This window comes from Podarcis raffonei, chromosome 5, assembly GCF_027172205.1.
Source record: "Podarcis raffonei isolate rPodRaf1 chromosome 5, rPodRaf1.pri, whole genome shotgun sequence".
Classification (NCBI taxonomy): domain Eukaryota; kingdom Metazoa; phylum Chordata; class Lepidosauria; order Squamata; family Lacertidae; genus Podarcis; species Podarcis raffonei.
This window is the reverse complement of record NC_070606.1, coordinates 22235614-22258737: the sequence shown is the minus strand read 5'-3', so window position 1 is coordinate 22258737 and position 23124 is coordinate 22235614. Positions and strand designations below refer to the sequence as shown.

General features: G+C 43.9%; 1 protein-coding gene across 2 annotated transcripts; it reads right to left on the bottom strand.

The window, feature by feature from the left end:
* Positions 1-2496: 2496 nt before the first annotated feature.
* LOC128413786 (pulmonary surfactant-associated protein D-like) lies at positions 2497-15420 on the bottom strand. 2 transcript variants are annotated; one of them, XM_053388202.1, is made up of 8 exons: positions 15282-15420; positions 12190-12401; positions 10158-10274; positions 9555-9662; positions 6184-6300; positions 4837-4953; positions 3925-4008; positions 2497-2899 (listed from the first exon to the last, which is right to left on the bottom strand). In XM_053388202.1, exons 2-8 carry the CDS (start codon positions 12383-12385, stop codon positions 2523-2525), a joined length of 1116 nt encoding a protein of 371 aa, XP_053244177.1. In that variant the 5' UTR covers positions 12386-12401; positions 15282-15420; the 3' UTR covers positions 2497-2522. The 2 variants fall into 2 exon arrangements, with proteins under 2 accessions (XP_053244177.1, XP_053244176.1); XM_053388201.1 differs by having other exon boundaries at positions 15278-15419.
* Between the last annotated feature and the right edge of the window lie 7704 nt (positions 15421-23124).

Genomic DNA, 23124 nt, shown 5'->3' with positions numbered 1-23124 from the left:
CTGCTGCTGCCACCGCGCCACTGGAGCACGATTTCTGTTCTCATCCTGAAGCAAAGTTCTTAACCCGAGGTACTATTTCTGGGTTAGCAGAGTCTATAACCTGAAGCGTATGTAACCTGAAGCGTATGTAACCCGAGGTACCACTGTATTGGTAGCCAGCATGGTTCACAACCTGCTGTTCCTCAACCATTGTTTCATATAGTTCTTTTGTTCCATTCACAGGAAAAACTATTTTAGTAGTGTGCCAGTAAATATTGCCTCTGAGAGTGCTGAGTGCCTTTTTCACATCAATGAACCCCCCAAGCACCTTTATAAAATGCACTGTAGGAATGGGGCTTCAGAGGACTCATCTGAAGCTTGGCCATGTATTTTCATCCCCACCCACAGCACCATCCATGTTGCTCCCTGCCATGGGTCTTCATTTTGCTCTGAGGGCTTATGCTGGAGTGCCTCAGGAAGTGAGGCCCCCTGCTCTTGCCTTGAGGTGGACAAGTGACCTAATGGTCATCCCAGGGACTTGATCTAGAACCTTCTCTGGTGGCTTCCATCTGACACGGCAGGTTTTCCACCACTCGGCACATCCCCGTGCTGCCAGATGACGGCTGTTGTCTCTCGCACTTCTGCCAAGCAATCTTCCACCCACCTCTCGTGTATGGAGGGTAGGTTTTGGGTGGGGGAAAATTCATTGGCTTTGTTGAAATTACTTGATCCATATTTGCTCCACTTCAGACAGCAGAATCTGACACAACTGGTCACCAAGCAGCTCAAAGTTTTGATGGCAGCCCTAGTGAAGGAGGTTTAAGAATTGAAAGCAAATTTCAAGAAAATCACTTGATGCAACTTTTGCTTGACTCTACCATTTCAGTCCATGTGAAGGGGGATAGCACATGATGCTCCCCAACTGAAAATGCTCTTTTGCAAAGAAAACAGTAGACGTTGCCGGAAAGCACACAGGTAGTGTAATTTATTTTGTTAAGAAGGAACCACCACCACCGCCGCCACTTTAGGACAGGTGAATAAATCGTAAAAGAAAAAAGAAAAAAGATGTCATATTGGCCAGATTGCTAAAGCAGAATAAATTTTGTTCAGTATTTGAACTACATTTCTAGCCAATATTTGTTTTGGAGAAGGGCAAGTTAGCTTATCTTAAAACACCCTCTAGAAACACAGTGAGAGATGTTTGATTTACTGTGGTCAAGGCTGTACAGCTTTCGCCTTGCAATCATACATGTATAACTTACTAACGATGCCCTAATATTACAGCCTATAGTTGCAAAATACTTTCTCAACTGAGGTCATTTCCAAATTACCTACATATTGAGCATTCATTCTGATTTGTTTGCGGGGAGGTAAGATGATATCCTCTATTAACTAAGCAAAACTTCGTACACTACCACCCAAAATAACCAACCCCGGGCATTGTCGTTTGGCTGAGTATGAACCATTAGCACAAATCCTTGTTATGTCCAATTCCACCCAGTTTATTTTTCATCAGCGGAAATATAATCGGCATGAATTATAGTGCAAGCGAGTCAGAAAGTGAAATCTATCTGGATGCAGAGAATGTTGTGCAAGTTCTTGGGGAAATGATGAACCATTGTGGAATTTAATATGTGTATATCTTTCCAATGTTTGCCCAAATGTGCATCACACAATGGAATAGAAAGGCAGCATTGTTTACCACATTCTGATGTACATCCTATTGGAAGCAATGGCGTAGCTGGTCAGTTTACATGTTTGGGTGTGAATGCCAATGAGGATCTGATTTGCACAAGTGGTAGACCATGAGGCAGAACAGTGGAAAGCAGGTTCTGGCCAGCCCTCGTTAGTTAGATGATTCAGTACTTTTTAACCCATCTCTACCTCAGATAAATGCTCCTAGGAATGCTTACTCATATGATGAAAATACTTCTGTTTGCTCCAAGAAAATCTCTTTTAATAAACAGTTTTGAAAATATAAATATAAAAATATCCTGTGCATGTAAAAATCCCCACTCACATCAAAAGCAATGCACCCCACTTAGAAAAAAACAAAACACCCACAAACTTCAGATTTACAAGACCTTACATTTCATTTTGAATGTGCGTCTTAAGCGGAAAACGGGTCATGATTTATTGATATAAGTCCATCAATCTACATAGTACTTTATATAGTAACACAAGCAAGAAGAAAGGTGCTGCCTGAAGGAGCTTCCTCGTCCTCTCCTCTCCTCCCAGACAAATCCCACAAAATGCCGTTACAACTCAGTTAAAAACAGTTGAAACACTAAATTTTTTTTTATAAAGGATATTAAAAAAAAAAATTTTTTTTTAAAGCAATTTAAGCAGCAGTCCTTATAAAACCTGTCAGGTCCTGCCCTGGCCCAATGGCTATGTTATGTGTGCACATATGTCAATATACTAAAACAAAAAAGGATTAACAAAATAATGATTAATGTCTACAGATAAAAAGCAAACACAGTATTGAAGCTTGTGGCTGGGTCAAGCTCTTTTTTTTCTTTTTTCTTTTTTGAACAAATGGCCTAAAATTCACAGAGTATTAGCCTCTTCTCCCCGCAGGCCCGGTCGTTCCACTTTCCATTGACATAAACTTCTACACAGTTCTCCCTGCCCTTTTCGTTATTGGGTTCTCCCTGCAACCAGTTGGAGTAAACGATGGCATCGCCATTCAGGTACCTAAATTTCCCCTCCGTCTGGATATCAGTTACCCCAAGAAAGACCGACTTGTTATGCTGAACAACTATCTGTTGGATGGCTGTGTTCTCCGCAGCATTTCTGGGGGCGGCCAGCTGGCCCCCGGCTTGCAGACACTTTTGCTTCAGGTCATCAAAGGTGCCTTCGTAGCCGCTGGTGACAAATACTTTGTTACCGACAATTCGCCCTCCCGGGAATGCTGCAACTAAAACAAACAAAGGGAGTGGGCGTCAGGTTGATAGTCAGCCACTGTGTTTTGCGAAGCCAATAAATGGATGGCAACCTCTGCTATTTGTAACCCATAGAAATCTTGGATTTGGATAATGCTTTTAGCAACAAGAGGGACACGGGTGGCACTGTAGGTTAAACCACAGAGCCTAGGACTTGCCGATCAGAAGGTTGGCAGTTCGAATCCTCACAATGGGGTGAGCTCCCGTTGTTTGGTCCCAGCTTCTGCCAACCTAGCGGTTCGAAAGCACACCAAAAAGTGCAAGTAGATAAATAGGTACCGCTCCGGCAGGAAGCTAAATGGCGTTTCTGTGCACTGCTCTGGTTCGCCAGAAGTGGCTTAGTCATGCTGGCCACATGACCTGGAAGCTGTCTGCAGACAAACGTCGGCTCCCTCGGCCAATAAAGCAAGATGAGCGCTGCAACCCCAGAGTCGGTCACGACTGGACCTAATGGTCAGGGGTCCCTTTACCTTTACTTTAGCAACAAGATGATTAATGCCATCCTATGTAGAATCAAGAGAACCCTCATAGCACCTTAGCTGTGGCCACAAAGGTGACAATTGAAAATTGATGGTGCACCTGGCTCTGGCCAGGCTACAGCACATTCAAAAGAAATCCCGGTATTTACATTTTCTTCACTGAATTTTCAAAATGTTGCAGTTATTTTGCAGGAAAGGAAAACGGATCTTTAAAAAGCGGGTTCGGATAACGCTGCAAAAGACTAGTGATAACCTACACAATTTATCCCTGTGCTTATTGAGCTTGTGCTGCAGTCATAATCTTGCAAAGACAATGTTGCTGCTGGTTCTCTAATGCTACAACAAGGGAATGATGCATGCATGTACTGGAATCTAAGGGTTACGAGGAACACGCCTGTGCTATCACATATAATGTGCCCATAGACCTGTATGTTGGTACTGGTTCTCTGTTAAGGGGCCAAACAGACAGAGGAAGATTGCAAAAGACGGTTCACAATGTTTCTGTTACATGCAACATTTACCTTTTTGATATTTGGAGAAACTGGCTTGCAAGGCTCTTAGCTGCCCCTCTAGGTCACTGACTTGTTTTTTCATAAGGTTGACCTCTGAGAAATAATAAAAGGATCATGATCTGCAAGATTCAGCACTGTAGTAATATGCAGTAAACAATATATTGCACACAGTGTGGGTGTGAAACATTTTGTTAAACCAAATGCCACCCCTGTCTCCCCAACTTCCACCCACTCAGGAATAGTAAAAATTGCCAGACAATCCAAATGGCACAACACAATAAACATGTTGTCACAATCAATCAATTGCTGCCATAATTAATTAATTCATCATTCATTAATTCTATGGAAATTTAAATAATATTATGCTATATTAAATACATAATTTCAGTGTAGAATCAACTGGAAATGAATTTGTACATTAGTTAATATTGGGTGGTGATCTCTTACTAGGTGTGTTTTGCTTCTGTGTTGGTGTATGCATGTGCATATGGATGGTATGAATTAATTATACGATTAATGGCTCAGTGGTATTAATGTCCATCAATGGCAAACGTTTGCCCTTTTTTGAAAGAAGGCTTTGTTTTGTTTATACAGATACATGTATCCATCGCTTGATCCCTCTATAAGACCTTCCTGTTAAGGCCCAAACTAGAATAAGTATTCTCACCCCAACCCCCAGAATGATCTGGAATTAAATACACTCTCATTCAAGTTGTGTGATTTTTTTTTTTAAAGTTAGATCCACCCTGATTGTTCACTTAACTTTCCCTCAATAATCAGAGTTACAAAATTCACATGGATTGCCCCAACTCTTCACTGCTAAAAAGGGCACAGCAAGTTAAAAGACCAGCATTAAAATTTTGCTCTAACACTTTTAATGCATCACGTTTAACATCAACAACAAAAGGCTACCCTCCTTACCTGAGAGACCGCTGTCACCCTTGGTCCCTTTGTCACCTACAGATCCTTTATCTCCTTTGGATCCAGGAGATCCTGGTTTCCCCACTGGCCCTTGGGTACCGGTCGCTCCTTGTAATCCTATGGAGAGAATAATAATAATAATAATAATAATAATAATAATAATAATAATAATAATAATTTTATTATTTATACCCTGCCCATCTGGCTGGGGTTCCCCAGTCACTCTGGTCAGCTTCCAGCACATATGAAAACATAATAAGATGTCTAACATTAAAAACTTATTGATACAGGATTTTTAAAAAAGCAACAACACCCTAGCAAGTTAGTTAGTAGGTGGCTTCTGTTTTCCTATGCATGTTAACATCTGATAAACAGCCATAGCCAATTGGTTTAAAAGGTTGTATGCAAATCACCCATCTTTTCTTTTCGTTAACTGGAAAGGAGTGTCAGAGGTTGACATTGAGCCGAAGATGAGCAAGGGCTTGGCATTACACCTGGCACCCCTGGGGCAGAGCCCTTGGGCACTGGTAAGATGAGTTACCATTTTAAATTCCCCAAAGTGATATGGAAAGCTCTGGAGCCCCGCGGAGTATTGAAACAGCAGTCCGGGGGGGGGGGGAGTGAGTACAGACATTTTCAATGCTCAGTATGCCTTGGAGTGATGCTATATTAGGGGTATTGTGGGGAATTTAAAATGATCGTTGGAGTCCCACTGACCTGGGAGGGCATTCAATACTAGGGCAATTTGCTCCTCAAATTCAGAGCTGAATCTGAGGAGTTCCAGTTTCCTTAAAAAAAAAAAAGAAGTCATCTAAGTTAGTGGCCAGCTGAAAATCCCTCAGACTAACTATGCACTACATCAAGAAGTTATTTCTGTTGTCTCTTCGGAACCTTTCTCTCTCTCTTTTTTTAAAAAAAATAATTTTTATTAAATTTTCCATTTTAACAATTCAATCAAATCACATTAAATATTCCAAATAATAATAATACATATCATATATTCGAAATATTCTGCCAAATTATAATTTTTTATTGGGGCTTCCCATGCTTCAAGTTCAGTGGGGCTCTGATCATCTTATATCTCTACTGCCTTGAGTTTCCAATAGTTCTTTAATTCTTCCTGTTGTTACCTTTCCTTCGTTCATGGCCTCTGAGTTGTTTCCACAGGCGAGTTGAAGTAAGCAATGATATGCTTCTGTGTGAAATTTGTCTGCTTGACTCTCCGCCTATTGTTTGCTGAATATCTTCACACGCTGGTGTTTATGCCGAATTAATCCAACTCTTCGGAACCTTCCTCATGCCATCAAAATGTTTGTTCAGATGCACCTTTTCGTCCACACCACTTACCTCTTTCTCCTACATCTCCTTTCGCTCCCTTTTCGCCCACTGGGCCTCTGTCGCCTTTGGGCCCAGCCACACCTGTGTCACCTTTGGGACCTTGGGCACCAGTAGCTCCTTTCGAACCTACAGAAATATTGAATGGGGAGGGGAGAATCAACAAAAATGGAAGGTACTTTGTAACGATCACAAATGCAAAAGTAGGTAAATAATTTCAGCTCAGCCCTAGTTTGTCTGTTGTTGTTGTTGTTCCCATGCTGCCCTTCATCGAAAGATCACAGGGAAGTTTACAATATAAAAACAAAAAAATACACACAATAGTAACAAAATACCAGGCCACCTATCCGGTTTAAAAGGTCATAGATCAGGCATAGGCAAACTCGGCCCTCCAGATATTTTGGGACTACAACTCCCATCATCCCTAGCTAACAGGACCAGTGGGCAGGGATGATGGGAGTTGTAGTCCAAAACATCTGGAGAGCCGAGTTTGCCTATCCATGTCATAGATGGTTTAATTAGCCAAAGGCTGGGAGAAGAGGAATGCTTTTGCCTAAAGATATGTAACAAAGGCGAGCCTCTCTGGGGAGGGCATTCCACAAACAGGGAGCCTGGTCTCATGTTGTTGCCCTCTGGGCTTCTTGTAGAGGAGGCACATGAAGAAGGCCTCAGATGATGATTGTACTGTCTGGCTCAGCTCATATGGGAAGAGGCGGCCTCCATCTTAGGTTGGACATTCTCACAGAAATGATAGCTCCAGTGTTTATATACTATCTTTGGTTTGTACTGAGGATATGATAGTCACAATTTTATGATTAGGGGGTAGTCCTGTTAGTCTGGTATACCAAAACAAACAATGATGAGGCTATGGTACTGCAGAGCAGGGGTAGTCAATATGGTTCCCTCCCAAGGTGAGCTACAACTTACACCATCCTTGCCATTGGTTTTGCTGAATGGGGCTGATGGGTTCCAACAACCTCCCATGTTGACTACCCCTGCATTAGAAACTAGCAAATATATCATAGCACAAGCTTTTCTGGACTAGTGTCAGATGCATTTGATGAAGTGGCCTTTATCACTACATTTTATAACTTGCATGTTGCCAGAACATAACTTCAGAAGCTGGCTGTCACAGATCACAATCTTTTTGTAACCTCAGCCAATTGCCTAACAATGGGAGTCAAGCAGGGTTCTGTCTTGGGCCCGGTCTTATTCAACATCTTTATCAACGACTTGGATGATGGACTCAAGGGCATCCTGATCAAATTTGCAGATGACACCAAACTGGGAGGGGTGGCTAACACCCCAGAGGACAGGAACACACTTCAAAACGACCTTGACAGATTAGAGAACTGGGCCAAAACAAACAAGATGAATTTTAACAGGGAGAAATGTAAAGTATTGCACTTGGGCAAAAAAATGAGAGGCACAAATACAAGATGGGTGACACCTGGCTTGAGAGCACTACATGTGAAAAGGATCTAGGAGTCTTGGTTGACCACAAACTTGACATGAGCCAACAGTGTGACGCGGCAGCTAAAAAAGCCAATGCAATTCTGGGCTGCATCAATAGGAGTATAGCATCTAGATCAAGGGAAGTAATAGTGCCACTGTATTCTGCTCTGGTCAGACCTCACCTGGAGTACTGTGTCCAGTTCTGGGCACCACAGTTCAAGAAGGACATTGACAAACTGGAACGTGTCCAGAGGAGGGCAACCAAAATGGTCAAAGGCCTGGAAACGATGCCTTATGAGAAACGGCTAAGGGAGCTGGGCATGTTTAGCCTGGAGAAGAGGAGGTTAAGGGGTGATATGATAGCCATGTTCAAATATATAAAAGGATGTCACATAGAGGAGGGAGAAAGGTTGTTTTCTGCTGCTCCAGAGAAGCGGACACGGAGCAATGGATCCAAACTACAAGAAAGAAGATTCCACCTAAACATTAGGAAGAACTTCCTGACAGTAAGAGCTGTTCGACAGTGGAATTTGCTGCCAAGGAGTGTGGTGGAGTCTCCTTCTTTGGAGGTCTTTAAGCAGAGGCTTGACAACCATATGTCAGGAGTGCTCTGATGGTGTTTCCTGCTTGGCAGGGGGTTGGACTCGATGGCCCTTGTGGTCTCTTCCAACTCTATGATTCTATGATTCTATGATTCTAAGCTTGAGAGCTGTCAGCCTATGATGTATTTGCTTGTTCTTTCATTGGCATCCATGATAGATGTACAGTAGTTCCTCAGGTTAAGAACTTAATTCATTTTGGAGGTCTGTTCTTAACCTGAAACTGTTCTTAACCTGAAGCACCACTTCAGCTAATGAGGTCTCCTGCTGCCGCTGTGCTGCCGCTGCACAATTTCTGTTCTCATCCTGAAGCATAGTTCTTATCCCAAGGTAATATTTCTGGGTTAGCAGAGTCTGTAACCTGAAGCGTATGTAACCTGAATCGTATGTAACCCAAGGTACCACTGTATATATAGAGGGAAACATCAGAGGTATGGGCATTTTATGGTTGCTTTCTCCACACATAGCATTTATAACTTGGAAACTGTACCATACTAAGTATCTGGACAACAGGGTGGATGTGAACATTTTCAGTGTATTCTTTTAAAATCTGTGGCTGGGATCCAAAAAAAGCTACTTAGGCATGCTTAAGGACTTGGACTGACATTTAGGTCTTTTTACTTGTTTTGTTGGATGGTAGGTCTCCAGGGATATCACAAATGGCTGTTTGAGAAGCAGAAGCCCCCAACCCTGTCAGCATCACCCTTGAGCCAGTACCACCAACTGGACTCATCCACTTCAGCCCCGACTGGGCTAGGCGAGCTGGGTAGCACTTCCAGAGACCACCTTCTGCACAGGAACAGGTCAAAGTGCTGTGGACTCACAGCTTAGAGTTGTGAGCACCGGATTCACTCCCACAAGAAGACAGTCGTCGCACAGCAGAGTATAGCAGAGTATAAATGACTCGGAGAGCAGCTCTGTAGAATATCTTCTTTATTCTATCTACAACTATTATACAACTATATACAGAGCTTAATGAGGTCTAAGCATAAATGAATGCTGCACTACACTGAGTGTCTGCAGCGGCTCTTAGCAGCAACCTTATCTCTACACATGATCTCTAACACTCAGTCTCTCTCTCTCTGACACACTGACTGACTGACTGACTCTTTGATGTGGTGCTGGAGCAGAATAAGTAGAGAGCAGAACACTGCCCCTCCTCTCTGGAGAATCAGCAGACTCATCAGGAGATTCTTGGATATGGGAGGGGTGAAATCTCCTCAAACCCCACTGCGTGTGCAGAAGTAGTTGTATGCTCCTTTGGATCCTGGCCACTGTGGTATATTGAACCCTCTAGCAGAAATCCAACAATTTAGCACTTAGGATTACCTGTTTCTCCCTTGATGCCTTTTTCACCTTGGGGGCCGTTGTTGCCTTGTGCTCCAGAGGGGCCGACGCTTCCTGGAGGACCCTGCAAACCTCGGATTCCACGCGGTCCTACTCAAAAGAAAGAGGTTTTTTGAGCAGGCAGAGATATACACCAAAGGGGGAAGGTCTCTTGTGATGAGTTGCAGTGCATCAGGAGCTCCTGGGCCTTAAAACTGGGAACACAGAAATGTGCATGCTATTGTCCCAATTTGGTATGTCTTCAGAGTGGTGGAGGATGCTGTCTTAACACTAGTGTTGAAATAAGTTTCAACTGGAAGTCTGGTGAGGTTCTGTACATGGACTGGGGTATGGGCACCATCTTGTCTTGTCTTGGCAGCAAAATGCCTTGGGCCAGTCCTGTACTGGGAGCAAGGGAAGAGCACCTTGGTGGGTTTGTACTCCCTTCCAGGGAAAATGTTTGATGTGCCCAATGGGCAGGATGGCCCTCTAACAAGACAGATGTAGATAAAAATATTTAAAAAGAAGTTTGATTTCTTCTAATAATATCTAGCTTTTGTTGAATTCAATGCAATACAATTCCATTTAGTCAACAACACTCCTTACCCATTGCTCCAGCATCTCCTTTGGGTCCTTGCTCTCCTTGGGTCCCCTTTTCTCCTTGTGGTCCAGCTGGTCCCATTTTTCCGGGAGGACCAAGAATTCCTCTTGGTCCTGCCAACCCTGGCATTAAGTGGAAGAATGAAAGTGGGGTTATCTTAATGATAAAGCTTACATATGAGAGGAATGCAATACATAATAACCCAAGGAAGAAGTTTGAGAGGTGGGCCTTGTTTTTACATTTCTAGAATGACAGTGGAAATGATGACTTATGCATGATACTATAGAGTCTTTGTTGTCCCTTTCCCCCTTCATATGTCTTTCTTTCTTTCTTTCTTTCTTTCTTTCTTTCTTTCTTTCTTTCTTTCTTTCTTTCTTTCTTTCTTTCTTTTTCCACATGGGAAGCAAACAGGTTTGATGTACAGCTTAATGGTTTTGGCTACATATTGTTATAATATCATATTAATTAAAATCTAAAAGAAAAAGAAAAAAGTGGTTTACTAAGTGGGTGAACAAGAGGCACTTGTGATGAACACATGGCTGATAAATTACTGGCAAATCAGTTAAATGAAACGATCTCATGCCAGTTTCAGTTAAAAGATGCTAACACAAGAAGCAATGCATTGATTCCAGTCTTGGGTCATCATCATTGGTAAGTTATCTAGGGTTGCCATATTTCAAAAAGTGAAAATCTGGACGGAGAAGTTGTTGAGCTTTTTTGGCTATACAGTGGTACCTCGGGTTAAGAACTTAATTCATTCTGGAGGTCCATTCTTAACCTGAAACTGTTCTTAACCTGAGGTACCACTTTAGCTAATGGGGCCTCCTGCTGCCATCGCAGCCGCCCAATTTCTGTTCTCACCCTGAAGCAAAGTTCTTAACCCAAGATACTATTTCTGGGTTAGCGGAGTCTGTAACCTGAAGCGTCTGTAACCCGAGGTACCACTGTAGTTGCAAAAATGACACTGCTGACATCAGTTGCCATATGTCTGCCTTGACATTTAGCTGATTTCCACCCAGACACTGCTTCCGTCTACAGTATTCCGGGTATGTCTGGGAAATTCTGGATGTATGGCAATCCTAAAGTTAGCCAAGGCAGCTACATTCAAGGTGGCTGTGGGTGTTGCCATACATCCACCAGATGACGTTCCCATCCCCTCCCTATATTTGCTTTCTCCTCTTTTGCCTTTTCCTTCTCTGTTTGGCATCATGTCCCTCTTAATCCAGTGAGAGGAGGAGAAATGCAGAACATCATACGGTCTTGCACTTCTAGCCCTCACTGTTGATGGACCTACACAGTCTTTACAGTATCAATTTGAAAACTTAAGATTCATTTTTATATTTATGTCATGCTACTTTGCTTTTATGTTGTCTTGGTAGAATTTTTATGCTGTTTGCATGTCCAGGCGCCGTGACTCTGCTGCCCTTACCCAGTGGAGAAAAACCAGTCAAGACACATTCTTTTGAGTTGAATAAGAGCACAGCTTTATTGGTTGCAGATGTAAGAGGTTTGTCATACGCATTGCATATATCCTATAACAACCAACCCGCCTGCTGGAAGTATCTTCTCCAAGGGGTCTACCCTGAGACAAGGAGGTCCTATGACTTACATCAGATGACTTACATCTCCACCAGGATCTCCACCTTGAAGGGCACTATGGCTCTAGCCCCCACCTGGGAATCTGGATAGTAGCATCTCCTTCAGGATCCTTTTAACAGGATACCCCTTTCCCTTGGAAGGGCAACAAGAAGCTTACAACCTCCCCTCCAACCAAGACTAACCCTTTTACCCTCAGGTGGTGGTTTAGGCATTGGCTAAGCCTAAGTCAGAGAAGAGGTTGTCTTAACATTGAAAAGTAACTGTTATTTATCACAAGGCAATGTAATTGGGGGTCATCATGAAGTTGCATCATAAGCCGCTTTTGCTTAAATTATGTGGGACTGCATGGTTTCCTGTCTCTCTCCCCCCCCCCCAGTGTGTGAATCAAAAGCTGATCCTCAAAGAATAGGAACTCTTAGGAAGCCACCTTTTCCATACCTTGTTCTCCCTTGTCCCCTTTTGGTCCTTGGACTCCATCTCTCCCATTTATCCCTGGTAACCCTTTCTCAGCTGGTCCACATATGACCAGTGAGCAGGCATTCCGATCCAAGTTCTGTATAACTTGCGGTGAGCCCTGGAACGATGCTGGTGAAAATTGCGAAACCAACACAGAGAGCGTTAGAAGCACCAGCATTGTTCAGTGGTTTGACCTGGGGGAAAAAAAATAAAAATTAAAGAGGTAGAGATGGGAGAAAAGAATTAACCCAAACCCAACTGTCCCAATTATAATGCACTGCAATGAAATGAAGGCCGGCTATATGAACAAGGATTTAAAATATTGTGGATAAAGTGTTGTTAAAAGATTGCAGTAGGGGGATTGTGCACCATTTCCAACACTCTCTTAATTTTCTTTTGTGTCCTCATCTCTACACACAACAAGAAAGTTTTTATGCAAGGTAGGAGAACCCATTGGCCATGCTGCCTTGGGCTGATGCAAGTTGGAGCCCAAGAGCACCCAGAAGAGGCCTCATGCCTATCATAATAGCTAGCACCTAGATTATTACTTCCTGCCAACCTAGCAGTTCAAAAGCACATCAGAGTGCAAGTAGATAAATAGGTACCGCTCCAGCGGGAAGGTAAAGGGCTTTTCCGTGCGCTGCTCTGGTTCGCCAGAAGCGGCTCAGTCATGCTGGCCACATGACCCGGAAGCTGTACGCCGGCTCCCTTGGCCAATAAAGCGAAATGAGCGCCGCAACCCCAGAGTCGGTCATGACTGGACCTAATGGTCAGGGGTCCCTTTACCTTTACCTATATTAATACTATTATTATTGTCAACAACAACAACAACAACAACAACAACAACAACAACAATATAACCAACCCTTTGCCAGCAGGTCCCAGGGTGCACTTTAAATTCAGTATTATAAGCAGTTTTTTAAAAAAAACAAATATTTTGTGATACAAAACAAACAAACAAACAAACAAGGAAAAGTACATATAGCGTCTCCGCTTTCAATTCATAGAGTCTTTTTTCATAGTTTGTTTACATTCAGTATGAGACTTTGGGGGGAAAATAGAGGGGAGAGAGAGGGTTGTGGGGTGAGGAGCTTTTCATTGTATTGCATAGTGTTTCTGCAGGGTTTTTGTGTCAGCGTCTCATGAGTAGGTCCTTTATTAATATAGTTATTTGTTTTTATTGGCATTGTGAGAGACTGGAGGTTCTAAGGTTTGGTTGGCTGCGTTCGGTTGGTTGCAGTGTGGTTTATTTGCATGTTAGTGTGCGGGCTTTTTTGTTGTTGTGTCAGGTTAGCCATATTGGTTTGTAAGTTGTTGGGGAGGGGTTAGGTCAGTTAAAGCAAGTTACAATTTCAGGTATGGGGTGTGGGTGTCCTGAAACCACATATCTCAGATGTCAAAGGGCAGGGTATAATTGCAGTGTCAAGCTTATCTGCATGGTTCCCCTCCCCCCCCAAAAAACCCCCTCCTACATCACTCCTTGATCTTGATGAGAAGTGGGCTATTTATCTATTTTTACTGGTTCTGCTAAAAATACAAATAAGACTCACACATATTAAATGCATGCGTATCATATTACACATGTATTATGTGCTATTCAACCAAGTTTTACCTGGAGACTAAGTAGTGGAACTAAATTAGTCATGCCCCTTATTTCAGCAGGTTTCCTCTGAGTAAAATACCAATTGTTATTTGCATATACATTCCGTGTTTCCTAAAGTAGCAAGCACATAAAGAGTTCTATAAAGGAATGCATGTAACTGTGTTAAAAATATGCATGTAGTAATCTTTGTAATACATGCAGAAAGATAGTACACTCGTACCTTGGATCCCAAACGCCTTGCGAGTCGAACGTTTTGGCTCCCAAACGCCCAAAACCTGGAACTGAGTGTTCCGATTTGTGAACGTTCTTTGGAACCCGAACATCCAATGCGACTTCCGTGGCTTATGATTGGCTGCAGAAGCTTCCTGCAGCCAATTGGAAGCCGCACCTTGGTTGCTGAACATTTTTGGAAGTCGAATGGACTTCCGGAACAGATTCCGTTCGGCAACCAAGGTACGACTGTATATTGGACTAGTCCATTGAATTTGTTTGACTTCTGAAGTACCACTGTACTGCATTGGGTTATCAGGCACTAACTAGGCTTTGGGAAGGAGGAGGGAGGACTCTAGAACCTTGTCAGGGTCCTCACACCTCCTTCCTGAAGCAAGCGTTTACTAGGCTTTGGGAAGGAGGTAGGAAGGTGCCTTCCTGGCCCTGCAGGGGGACCGCCTCCAGTTCCAGGTTCAATCTCCAGCATCTTAAATCCTGGAAAGTTGCTAGATGGACTGATCTGATTCAATAGACATTGACCTCTGTAGCTGGAGATGCCCACAACTGAACCTGGGATTTTCCCATGCAAAGCACGGGCTGTACCACTGATCTAAGGCCCTTCCCCTGTTATGCTTCAGCAGCATCTCTGGGCTAAATTGAGTTGATGGAAAACATGAAACCAGAAGGTTATGAAGGGGATGCTGACACCAGGTGACTATATGCAAAGCAGTTAGTTCCCAGCTCTAACTAAGAGGGTATCTCAGCCAGTGGAACTTTTATTACCTGGGTAGGGCAAGCTGTACTTGGCCAAAATACCATTTTCCCTGCATAATTATAAAAGGAATAGAAATGCCTTCTTCCTTTGCAACGGAATGCCTCCTTCCGAACAATACATTCAAAAGGACAATTTGCCAACTGCATTTAAATCAGGGTGTTAAGCAAAATGGATCAAGATACTAACAAATTACATTGCTGTTGGACACAAAATCAACTCGTCGTTAAATCTGGAGCTAATTATTAGATAAGCGCAGGCAGATGTGAAAGTCTGATACGGAAAGCACTTAATAATCAAAGGATGGATTATCAATGAAGAGAGAGTTAAGGCGGCAGATCTAGCTCTGGTTGAAATTAATCAAATCCATGGAGCACAATGCAATCTGACCCGTTTGAACAAGGAACTGGCGGCAGTCTTCAATATCGCATGTATTTCCATCGCATAGCCATCATTAAGGAAGGACAAATTAAAAATCTACTCACTCACTTTGACGTTTCTGGTGTTCTACAAAGGCCCGGACAGGAATCATCCGTTAGGAGTTCAGCCTTCCTTTTATAGGCTACGAGTTAAGTAACAGAGGCTTTGGTTTCTCAATCATGTGACCTCACAGGAAACTTATAGCCAATTTATAACACTTTGGGAGCTGTTGGCCTCTTTCAACGTTGTGTAGCTGATAAGACATGCACAGAACAAAGGATGGGATTTCCCATGGCTTGCAAAATGTAAGGAATTTGTCTTTAGGAGCAAAAGGGCTGGGGGCTCAAATATGCTAGAATATTTTTACTATGCAGAACATCAAGCAGCATATCTTGCCAGTAACAGGACTCAATGGTCAGGGTCTCCCCAGATATGGCTAATGACCCCACTGGAACCAAAGAACCATAGAATTGTAGAGTTGGAAGGGACCATGAGGGTCATCTGGTCCAACCCACTGCAATGCAGGAATCTTTTGCCCAAAGAATGATAGGGTAAGTGATGGTTGAGTGGTTGACTCGTAGCTGAGCGTGTGAACAGACTCCATGGAAAAGCATTGCATTTGAGGCATTGCCCAGTGATATGAAAACTTGGAACTGGTTCAAGCATGTTCAAGCTTTGATGACTGTAACATCAGAACAAGTGTCATGTCCTGCTCCTAGAGTCTGGTTGGCTGGCTCCTTTGGGAAGCAGGATGCTAGGCTAGAGAGGATGTTGGTCTGATCCAGCAGGTTTTATATGCTCTCAGAGCATAGGTAGCCTGCAGATGTTATAGACAGCAGCTCCCATCAACCTCAGTCAGCATGGCCAATAGCCAGGTATGATGGGTGTTGTAGTCTAAAGCAGTGTTCCCCAACCTTGGGCCTCCAGCTGTTTTTGGACTACAACTCCCATCATCCCTCGCTAACAAGACCAGTGGTCAAGGATGATGGGAATTGTAGTCCAAAAACAGCTGGAGGCCCAAGGTTGGGGAACACTGGTCTAAAGCATCTAGAGGGCACCACGTTGACTACCCATCTTAGACCATGTGGCTATCTAGTTTGGCAACCCCAGACGCTCATGGGGAGCCCAGAAATGAGACTTGAATGCAATAGTGCTCTCCTCATGTGAATGGACCATCATAAATGGTCTCATACACAACGTTGCTCATTGGAGTCAGGCCACATGTTAGCCTGCCCATCAATAAGTGCTCTAAGATGTAAAGTGGCCTTATTCTAGACCTGACCATCCATCTGTTTCATGCTGTACTATCTACTCTCAATGGCAATAGCTGATCCAGTTCTCAAGCAGAGTTTACTCCAGCTCTACTACAGTGGTACCTCTGGTTAAGAACTTAATTCGTTCTGGAGGTCTGTTCTCAACCTGAAACTCTTCTTAACCTGAGGTACCACTTTAGCTAATGGAGCCTCCCACTGCTGCCGCGCCGCTGCCACACGATTTCTGTTCTCATGCTGAAGCAAAGTTCTTAACCCGAGGTACTATTTCTGGGTTAGCGGAGTCTGTAACCTGAAGTGTCTGTAACCTGAGATACCACTGTACTAGAAATTGTCTTACTCACCTTCCCCAATCTTGGGTCCCCAAATGTTCTCAGATTACAATTCCCATCATCCCCAGCCAACTCAGCTAATTGTCAAGGATGGTGGAATGTGTGATCCAACAACTTTTGGGGACATCTTGGGGAAAGCTTTTCTAACTATGTATGGTACCAGGGGTAGCTACTTATCTGTGAATAGCATCTACATCACCCTTGTGCTATGACTCCTCCTCGCCATTATGCACATGAAAGAGTGACCTTTTCTGTGGTGTTTGATCTATGATACCTCATTCAGACATGCAAATTGGCACTTTATATAACATGCGATTGCCATGAACGACTTTATAAAATGCTGCTTCTCTCACATCCAGTTTTGCAAGATTTTGGCTCACTCCCAACTCCTCCCCGTAAAAAGCATGGCATAGCTGAATAACAAGCTCCACCTTACCAAATTGTTGTGCAACATCATGTACTTTTGGGAGTGCTTAAGGAACTCCAAATATGTTATAATCACCCATGGGTAATCCTGCCAACGCCCCTTTGAAAGAGAGACACACACGGTTTTTTCACACAAAGATTTTCTTCAACAACAGTATTTCACCAGGCATTCTAAAGCTGATCCATTTCCATAAGCTTTCTGACCCCTCCTCTCCCTGAGCTCTGAGTCTCCAGCTTTAAAAATCAGCGGTTAAAATGGTGCTCTCTGAAACAGCAGTATATTAAGTAACTGGCATGTGCTTATGCATTGTTTGCAAAATCCATAGCTTAGTACTCTGTATAGGACTTTTTCAGCATATTTCTGTCTCTTGCGAAAACGTTTCAGCAAAGTAAATGGAACCTCCTTAACTGCTCATTTCAACAGTCACAATAGTGCTTCGCAGAGCCCCAGGACCAACCTGTAATTTCCTTCCTGTGATTTCATACTTAAATCATGGCATTTGCTACCACGAGATGTGGTGATGGCCCCTAACATGGATAGCTTTAAAAGGGGATTAGAAATAGTAATGAAGGGTAAGGTTATCAGTAGCTACTAGTATGCCTCTGCATAACAGTTGCTGGGAATCATGAATGGGATGGGGCTGAGTGGTTGAGCTTGGATAGCTCAGTTGCTTAGAGCATGGTGCTGATAAGGCCATGGTTGCAGGTTCAGTCCCCATATGGGGCAGCTGCATATTTCTACATTGCAGGGGGAAGGATGAGATGACCCTCGGTGTCCCTTCCAACTCTACAGTTCTATGACTACATGAAATAAAAGTGAATTCATGTCCTGATTGAGTGCTTCCTGGAGCTATCGGATTGGCCACTGTGGGAACAGACTGCTAGATGGGGTCTTTGGTCTGATTCAGCAGCACCAAAGTGCCCCAGCTACTCTGGACAGCTTCCAACAAAATATTGCAAACACTTTAGAAAGCAATGCCAGCATTTTGAATGAGAATTTTTGTGTGTGTGTGTGAGAGAGAGAATGGACATTGCATTGCCAATGGTTCATCTAGTCCAGCATCCTGTTCCCACAGTGGCCAACCAGATGCCTGTGGGAAGCCAGGAAGCAGAAGATGAACATGACAGCAATCTCCCCTCCCCTGGTTTCCAGCAACCATGGAGGTAGAGCCACAACCATTATAGCTAGTCACCATTGATAACCACCCCCTCCATAAATTTGTCTTTTGAAGCCATCCAAGTTTGTGGCCATCACTGCTGCTTGGAGGAGCATGTTCCATAGTTTGACTATGCACTGTAGAAAGAAGTACTTTCTTTTTTCTATCCTAAATCTCCCAACAGGAACAGCACCAGTCTAATACATCCTGGGAGGGAATTCCAAAGGGGAGATGCCACTGTCCGTACACTAAAGGCCTCTTGTCTAGTTCTTTCCTCTTCTCCGTGTTGAGCTGTTGAGGCATAAATTTCAATTGCATGTTATGTGTGGGCAAGCAGGCTAGTCAGAACTTTTGTGGGCAAGTAAGGTTTGGTTCGGGATGCGGGTGGCACTGTGGGTTAAACCACAGAGCCAAAAATAAAAATAAAAATAAAAATAAAAATAAAATTAATTTATTATTTGTACCCCGCCCATCTGGCTGGGTTTCCCCAGCCACTCTGGGCGGCTTCCATAGAAACCAAAAATACACCAAAATATCACACGTTAAAAACTTCCCTGAACAGGGCTGCCTTAAGATGTCTTCTGAATGTCAGGTAGTTGTTTATCGCCTTGACATCTGATGGGAGGGCGTTCCACAGGGCGGGCACCACTACCGAGAAGGCCCTCTGCCTGGTTCCCTGTAGCTTTGCTTCTCGCAGTGAGGGAACCGCCAGAAGGCCCTCGGCACTGGACCTCAGCGTCCGGGCAGAAAGATGGGGGTGGAGACGCTCCTTCAGGTATACTGGGCCGAGGCCGTTTAGGGCTTTAAAGGTCAACACCAGCACTTTGAATTGTGCTCGGAAACGTACTGGGAGCCAATGTAGGTCTTTCAAGACCGGTGTTATGTGGTCTAGGACTTGCAGATCAGAAGGTCGTGGTTCGAATCCCCGCGACGGGGTAAGCTCCTGTTCCTCGGTCCCTGCTCCTGCCAACCTAGCAGTTCGAAAGCACGTCAAAGTGCAAGTAGATAAATAGGTACCGCTCCAGTGGGAAGGTAAACGGCATTTTCGTTCGCTGCTCTGGTTCGCCAGAAGCAGCTAGTCATGCTGGCCACATGACCCGGAAGCTGTACGCCAGCTCCCTCGGCCAATAAAGCGAGATAAGCGCTGCAACCCCAGAGTTAGTCACGACTGGACCAAATGGTCAGGGGTCCCTTTACCTTTACCTTTACCTTTTAAGGTTTGCTTCATTTTAAGCCCTAGTCAGGAAAAATCTCAGGTAAGGTTTGAGTAGGGCCAGCATCTAAAAGGGATGAATGACATTCCATTATTGGGTGCACTATGAGCTCACATAACTATTTAACCTACCGGTAATCCGGGAAATGGTTTTACCACTAATACCACTTTTGCCAATAAGGTACTCTTTGTCTTCCGCATGTCTTATATCTCTGGCTGACAATGACCTGCTGTGATGATGTTTTAATTTTAAAGTCGTTCTTGGCATATGGAACAAGTTCAAAGGAAAACAGTCTGAAACTGGAGGAACTCTCCAAGATAAAGGAATCGTTTCTGCAAATAAATCCGTGTGGTCAAAGCCAAGGAGGGCGTTGTTATATAGGCACAAGCATTCCGCCCCTCCTGATCCTGTTGCAGAATTAGACAGCTATTATAGATATAATATGATGAAGAATGGCAACTGGTGTGTGCATCTGAGCAGGGGGGCAGGCAACGAAAGTAAGGAAATAAGGAGATAAGTAATTTATAATTACATGGTTTCATGCCTTCCTTGTTTACTTGAGTCTTTCCCCAACACTGTGTCAACAAAGTTTAATGGGCTTCACCAGTTCAAAACAACTGCTGTGCAGTAAGGATTATCCTTGTTATTTGTCTAGAAATTTTCACTCTCCTCTTCCCCCACTGATATCAATAGCTTTGCAGGGTGGGGGAAGTCCAGTCGTAATATGAGGAAGGGCCTTGCCAGCACTGGCGCCAGCTGTCGGCATCCACGGGCAGCTGCTAAGACCGCCATACAAAAGCAGAACTCACTGTCCCTGAAAGTATGGCATGTTGGGAAGCCAGGCATGTGAGCCACCATTTTAAATTTCCCATAGTTCCCTGGACTGTTATGGTGGGTACTTTCAGGCAAGCACAAATGAGTGGGGGAGGATGCAGCTAACATTTCTTCCTCCCTCCCTCCTTTCTTACCTTGCACTTCTGGTACAAATTGTGACTCAATAACATTTCCCACTTGTACATTATATTATTATTTATTATTATTATTATTATTATTATTATTATTATTATTATTTATTATTATTATTTATTATACTCCGCCCTCCCCAGCCAAGAGCGGGCTCAGGGCAGCTAACACCAGGTGTGAAAACAATTGATTAAAATACAACTTAAAAACAATATTAAAATACAACATTAAAATGCAGCCTCATTTCAGTAGAAACTCAAATCAAAAACTTTTTGGGGATGAAAACGTCAAATCTTCACCAAGGCCAACCATCCAGACTGGTCCTACGTGGGCCAGAAAAAAGCCAGGGAAGTCCCCAAATAGGAGTTCCATCACAGAAGGAGATAGGAAAGAGGAAAGAGGGGGAGGGGATCAAGTTGATTCCAAGCCAAAAGCTTGTGAACCCATAATGTGTCTTGAACCTGTGACAGGATGTTAGGTGGATCCAGCCAATGTGCCTTCAGCAGGGCCAGCCGAAGATGTTGTGCTACCCGAGGCAAAGAACAAAATAGCCTCTCCCAGAAACCAACTGGAATGTCAGTTGGGTTTTTTTTCTTCTTCCAACGCTGGCAATGGGGGAATTCTTCAGGGCACTTGAGGGCAGCAGTCTAGTTTAGTGGGTGGAGGACTGGCAACGTTGGACACAGAACTCTGCCCTATATAATAGGGGGGCATGACTGGGAGGCTGCAGGTCATTGCCCACACCCCGCTGGCAATATCTGCTCCCTAAGGCAGTTTCTGCACTCTTCATAGTAATAGGCTGGCCCCGGTTATCACCTGGGTCTACCTAAAGGAGGAACTGTAGGGAGACCAGCCAAGGAAGCCTCCTTGTATTTAAAAAACCCCACTGGGATCCCTGCCATGCAGCAGATTGCCTTTGCCGTCCTGACAATCTTCATTCATCTCACCCTGCCCTCAGCTAACATAGGATCTGCCCAAAGTGCCTTAAACGCATGCTATGTCTTATATAAAGCATGTTATGATTGTCTCAATGCGTAGGCAGGAGAAATGACAAATTAAAAATAAATCCTAACACAGGCCTTCATAGGGGGAACACATATTTTTTTCTTGCACATACCAACCTTTGCTATTGGTGGAGGCACAGCCTGCCTCTCTCCAGCTGGCAGTGACACAATGTTCCTGAGAGAACACAGCAATTCTTCTCTGAGGAAATTAATACCTTTGTGAGATTTAGTGTTAAGAGAAAAGCACGGTTCAGTTTACCTGCATGCAAATTAAATCAGAAAACCCCAACCAAACTGGAGATCCCATTGTACCATTATGGGGGAGCTTCCCAAATGCAAAAAGTGTGTGTGAGAGAAAGGAGGGTCTATTCTGTTTCTTTGACCTCAGGTTCAATTGACAGCACCTTCATAACATGAGTGGTATAAGGGTAACATAGTCAGGCCACCCAGCAGCAGGAACAGAGCAGTGTGTGTCTGTAGATGTGTAAAGGTAAAGGGACCCCTGACCATTAGGTCCAGTTGTGGGCGACTCTGGGGTTGCGGCGTTCATCTCTCTTTATTGGCTGAGGGAGCCAGCATACAGCTTCCGGGTTATGTGGCCAGCATGACTAAGCCGCTTCTGGCGAACCAGAGCAGCGCACAGAAACGCTGTTTACCTTTCCGCTGGAGTGGCACCTATTTATCTACTTGAACTTTTTGGTGTGCTTTTGAACTGCTAGGTTGGCAGGAGATGGGCCGAGCAATGGGAGCTCACCCCATCATGGGGTTTTGAACCGCTGACCTTCTGATCAGCAAGCCGTGGGCTCTGTGGTTTAGACCACAGCGCCACCTGCGTCCCCTGTAGATGTGTACAATTAGGTAACGTGGGTGGCGCTCAGGTAGCCCTCCCTCCCTCTGCCAATGAACACTTTCTGTAACACTGAAGGGGACCCTCCTACATGGATATATACTTAATGAAGATTTTCCTCTTCCAACTAGCCTTTCTGCGTTGCAGCTATTTTACACTGTTTTTATTATTTTTTTTACACTTTTCTGGTTTTATGTTTGTGACCTTTTCATTTGTTTTATAATTGTATATTTGATTGTTGTAACCCACCCTGAGGTCATTACAGTAAGCAGAGGTAACAGCTGCTTAGGGTGATTGAGGGCGCCCAGCTCAACATCCTGATATCCCATGTGCAACGTCACATGATGTTCCGACGTTGCGCATGCAACATTGCGAGGAGCCGGGGCGGAACTGAATGCCCTCTGAACATTGAGGGGGCCCAGACTCCTAAAAAACAAAAAGGGGGGTGGAGAAAATGCTATGATGATAAGGATGGGTAAGAAATCCAGTAAGTAAGCAAATAGCAAATTACAGTGGTACCTCGGGTTAAGAAGTTAATTCGTTCTGGAGCTCCGTTCTTAACCTGAAACTGTTCTTAACCTGAGGTACCACTTTAGCTAATGGGGACTCCCACTGCCGCTGTGCCACTGCCACACAATTTCTGTTCTTAACCTGAAGCAAAGTTCTTAATCCAAGGTACTATTTCTGGGTTAGCGGAG

Excerpts from the sequence above, each read along its gene's own strand:
- LOC128413786 (XM_053388202.1), bottom strand. The coding sequence starts at position 12,385 with ATGCTGGTGCTTCTAACGCTCTCTGTGTTGGTTTCGCAATTTTCACCA. Across the intron at positions 10,275-12,189 it reads AGGGGACAAGGGAGAACAAG|GGTTGGCAGGACCAAGAGGA; the intron begins GTATGGAAAAGG and ends ACTTAATGCCAG. Across the intron at positions 6,301-9,554 it reads AGGCATCAAGGGAGAAACAG|GTTCGAAAGGAGCTACTGGT; the intron begins GTAATCCTAAGT and ends ATATTTCTGTAG.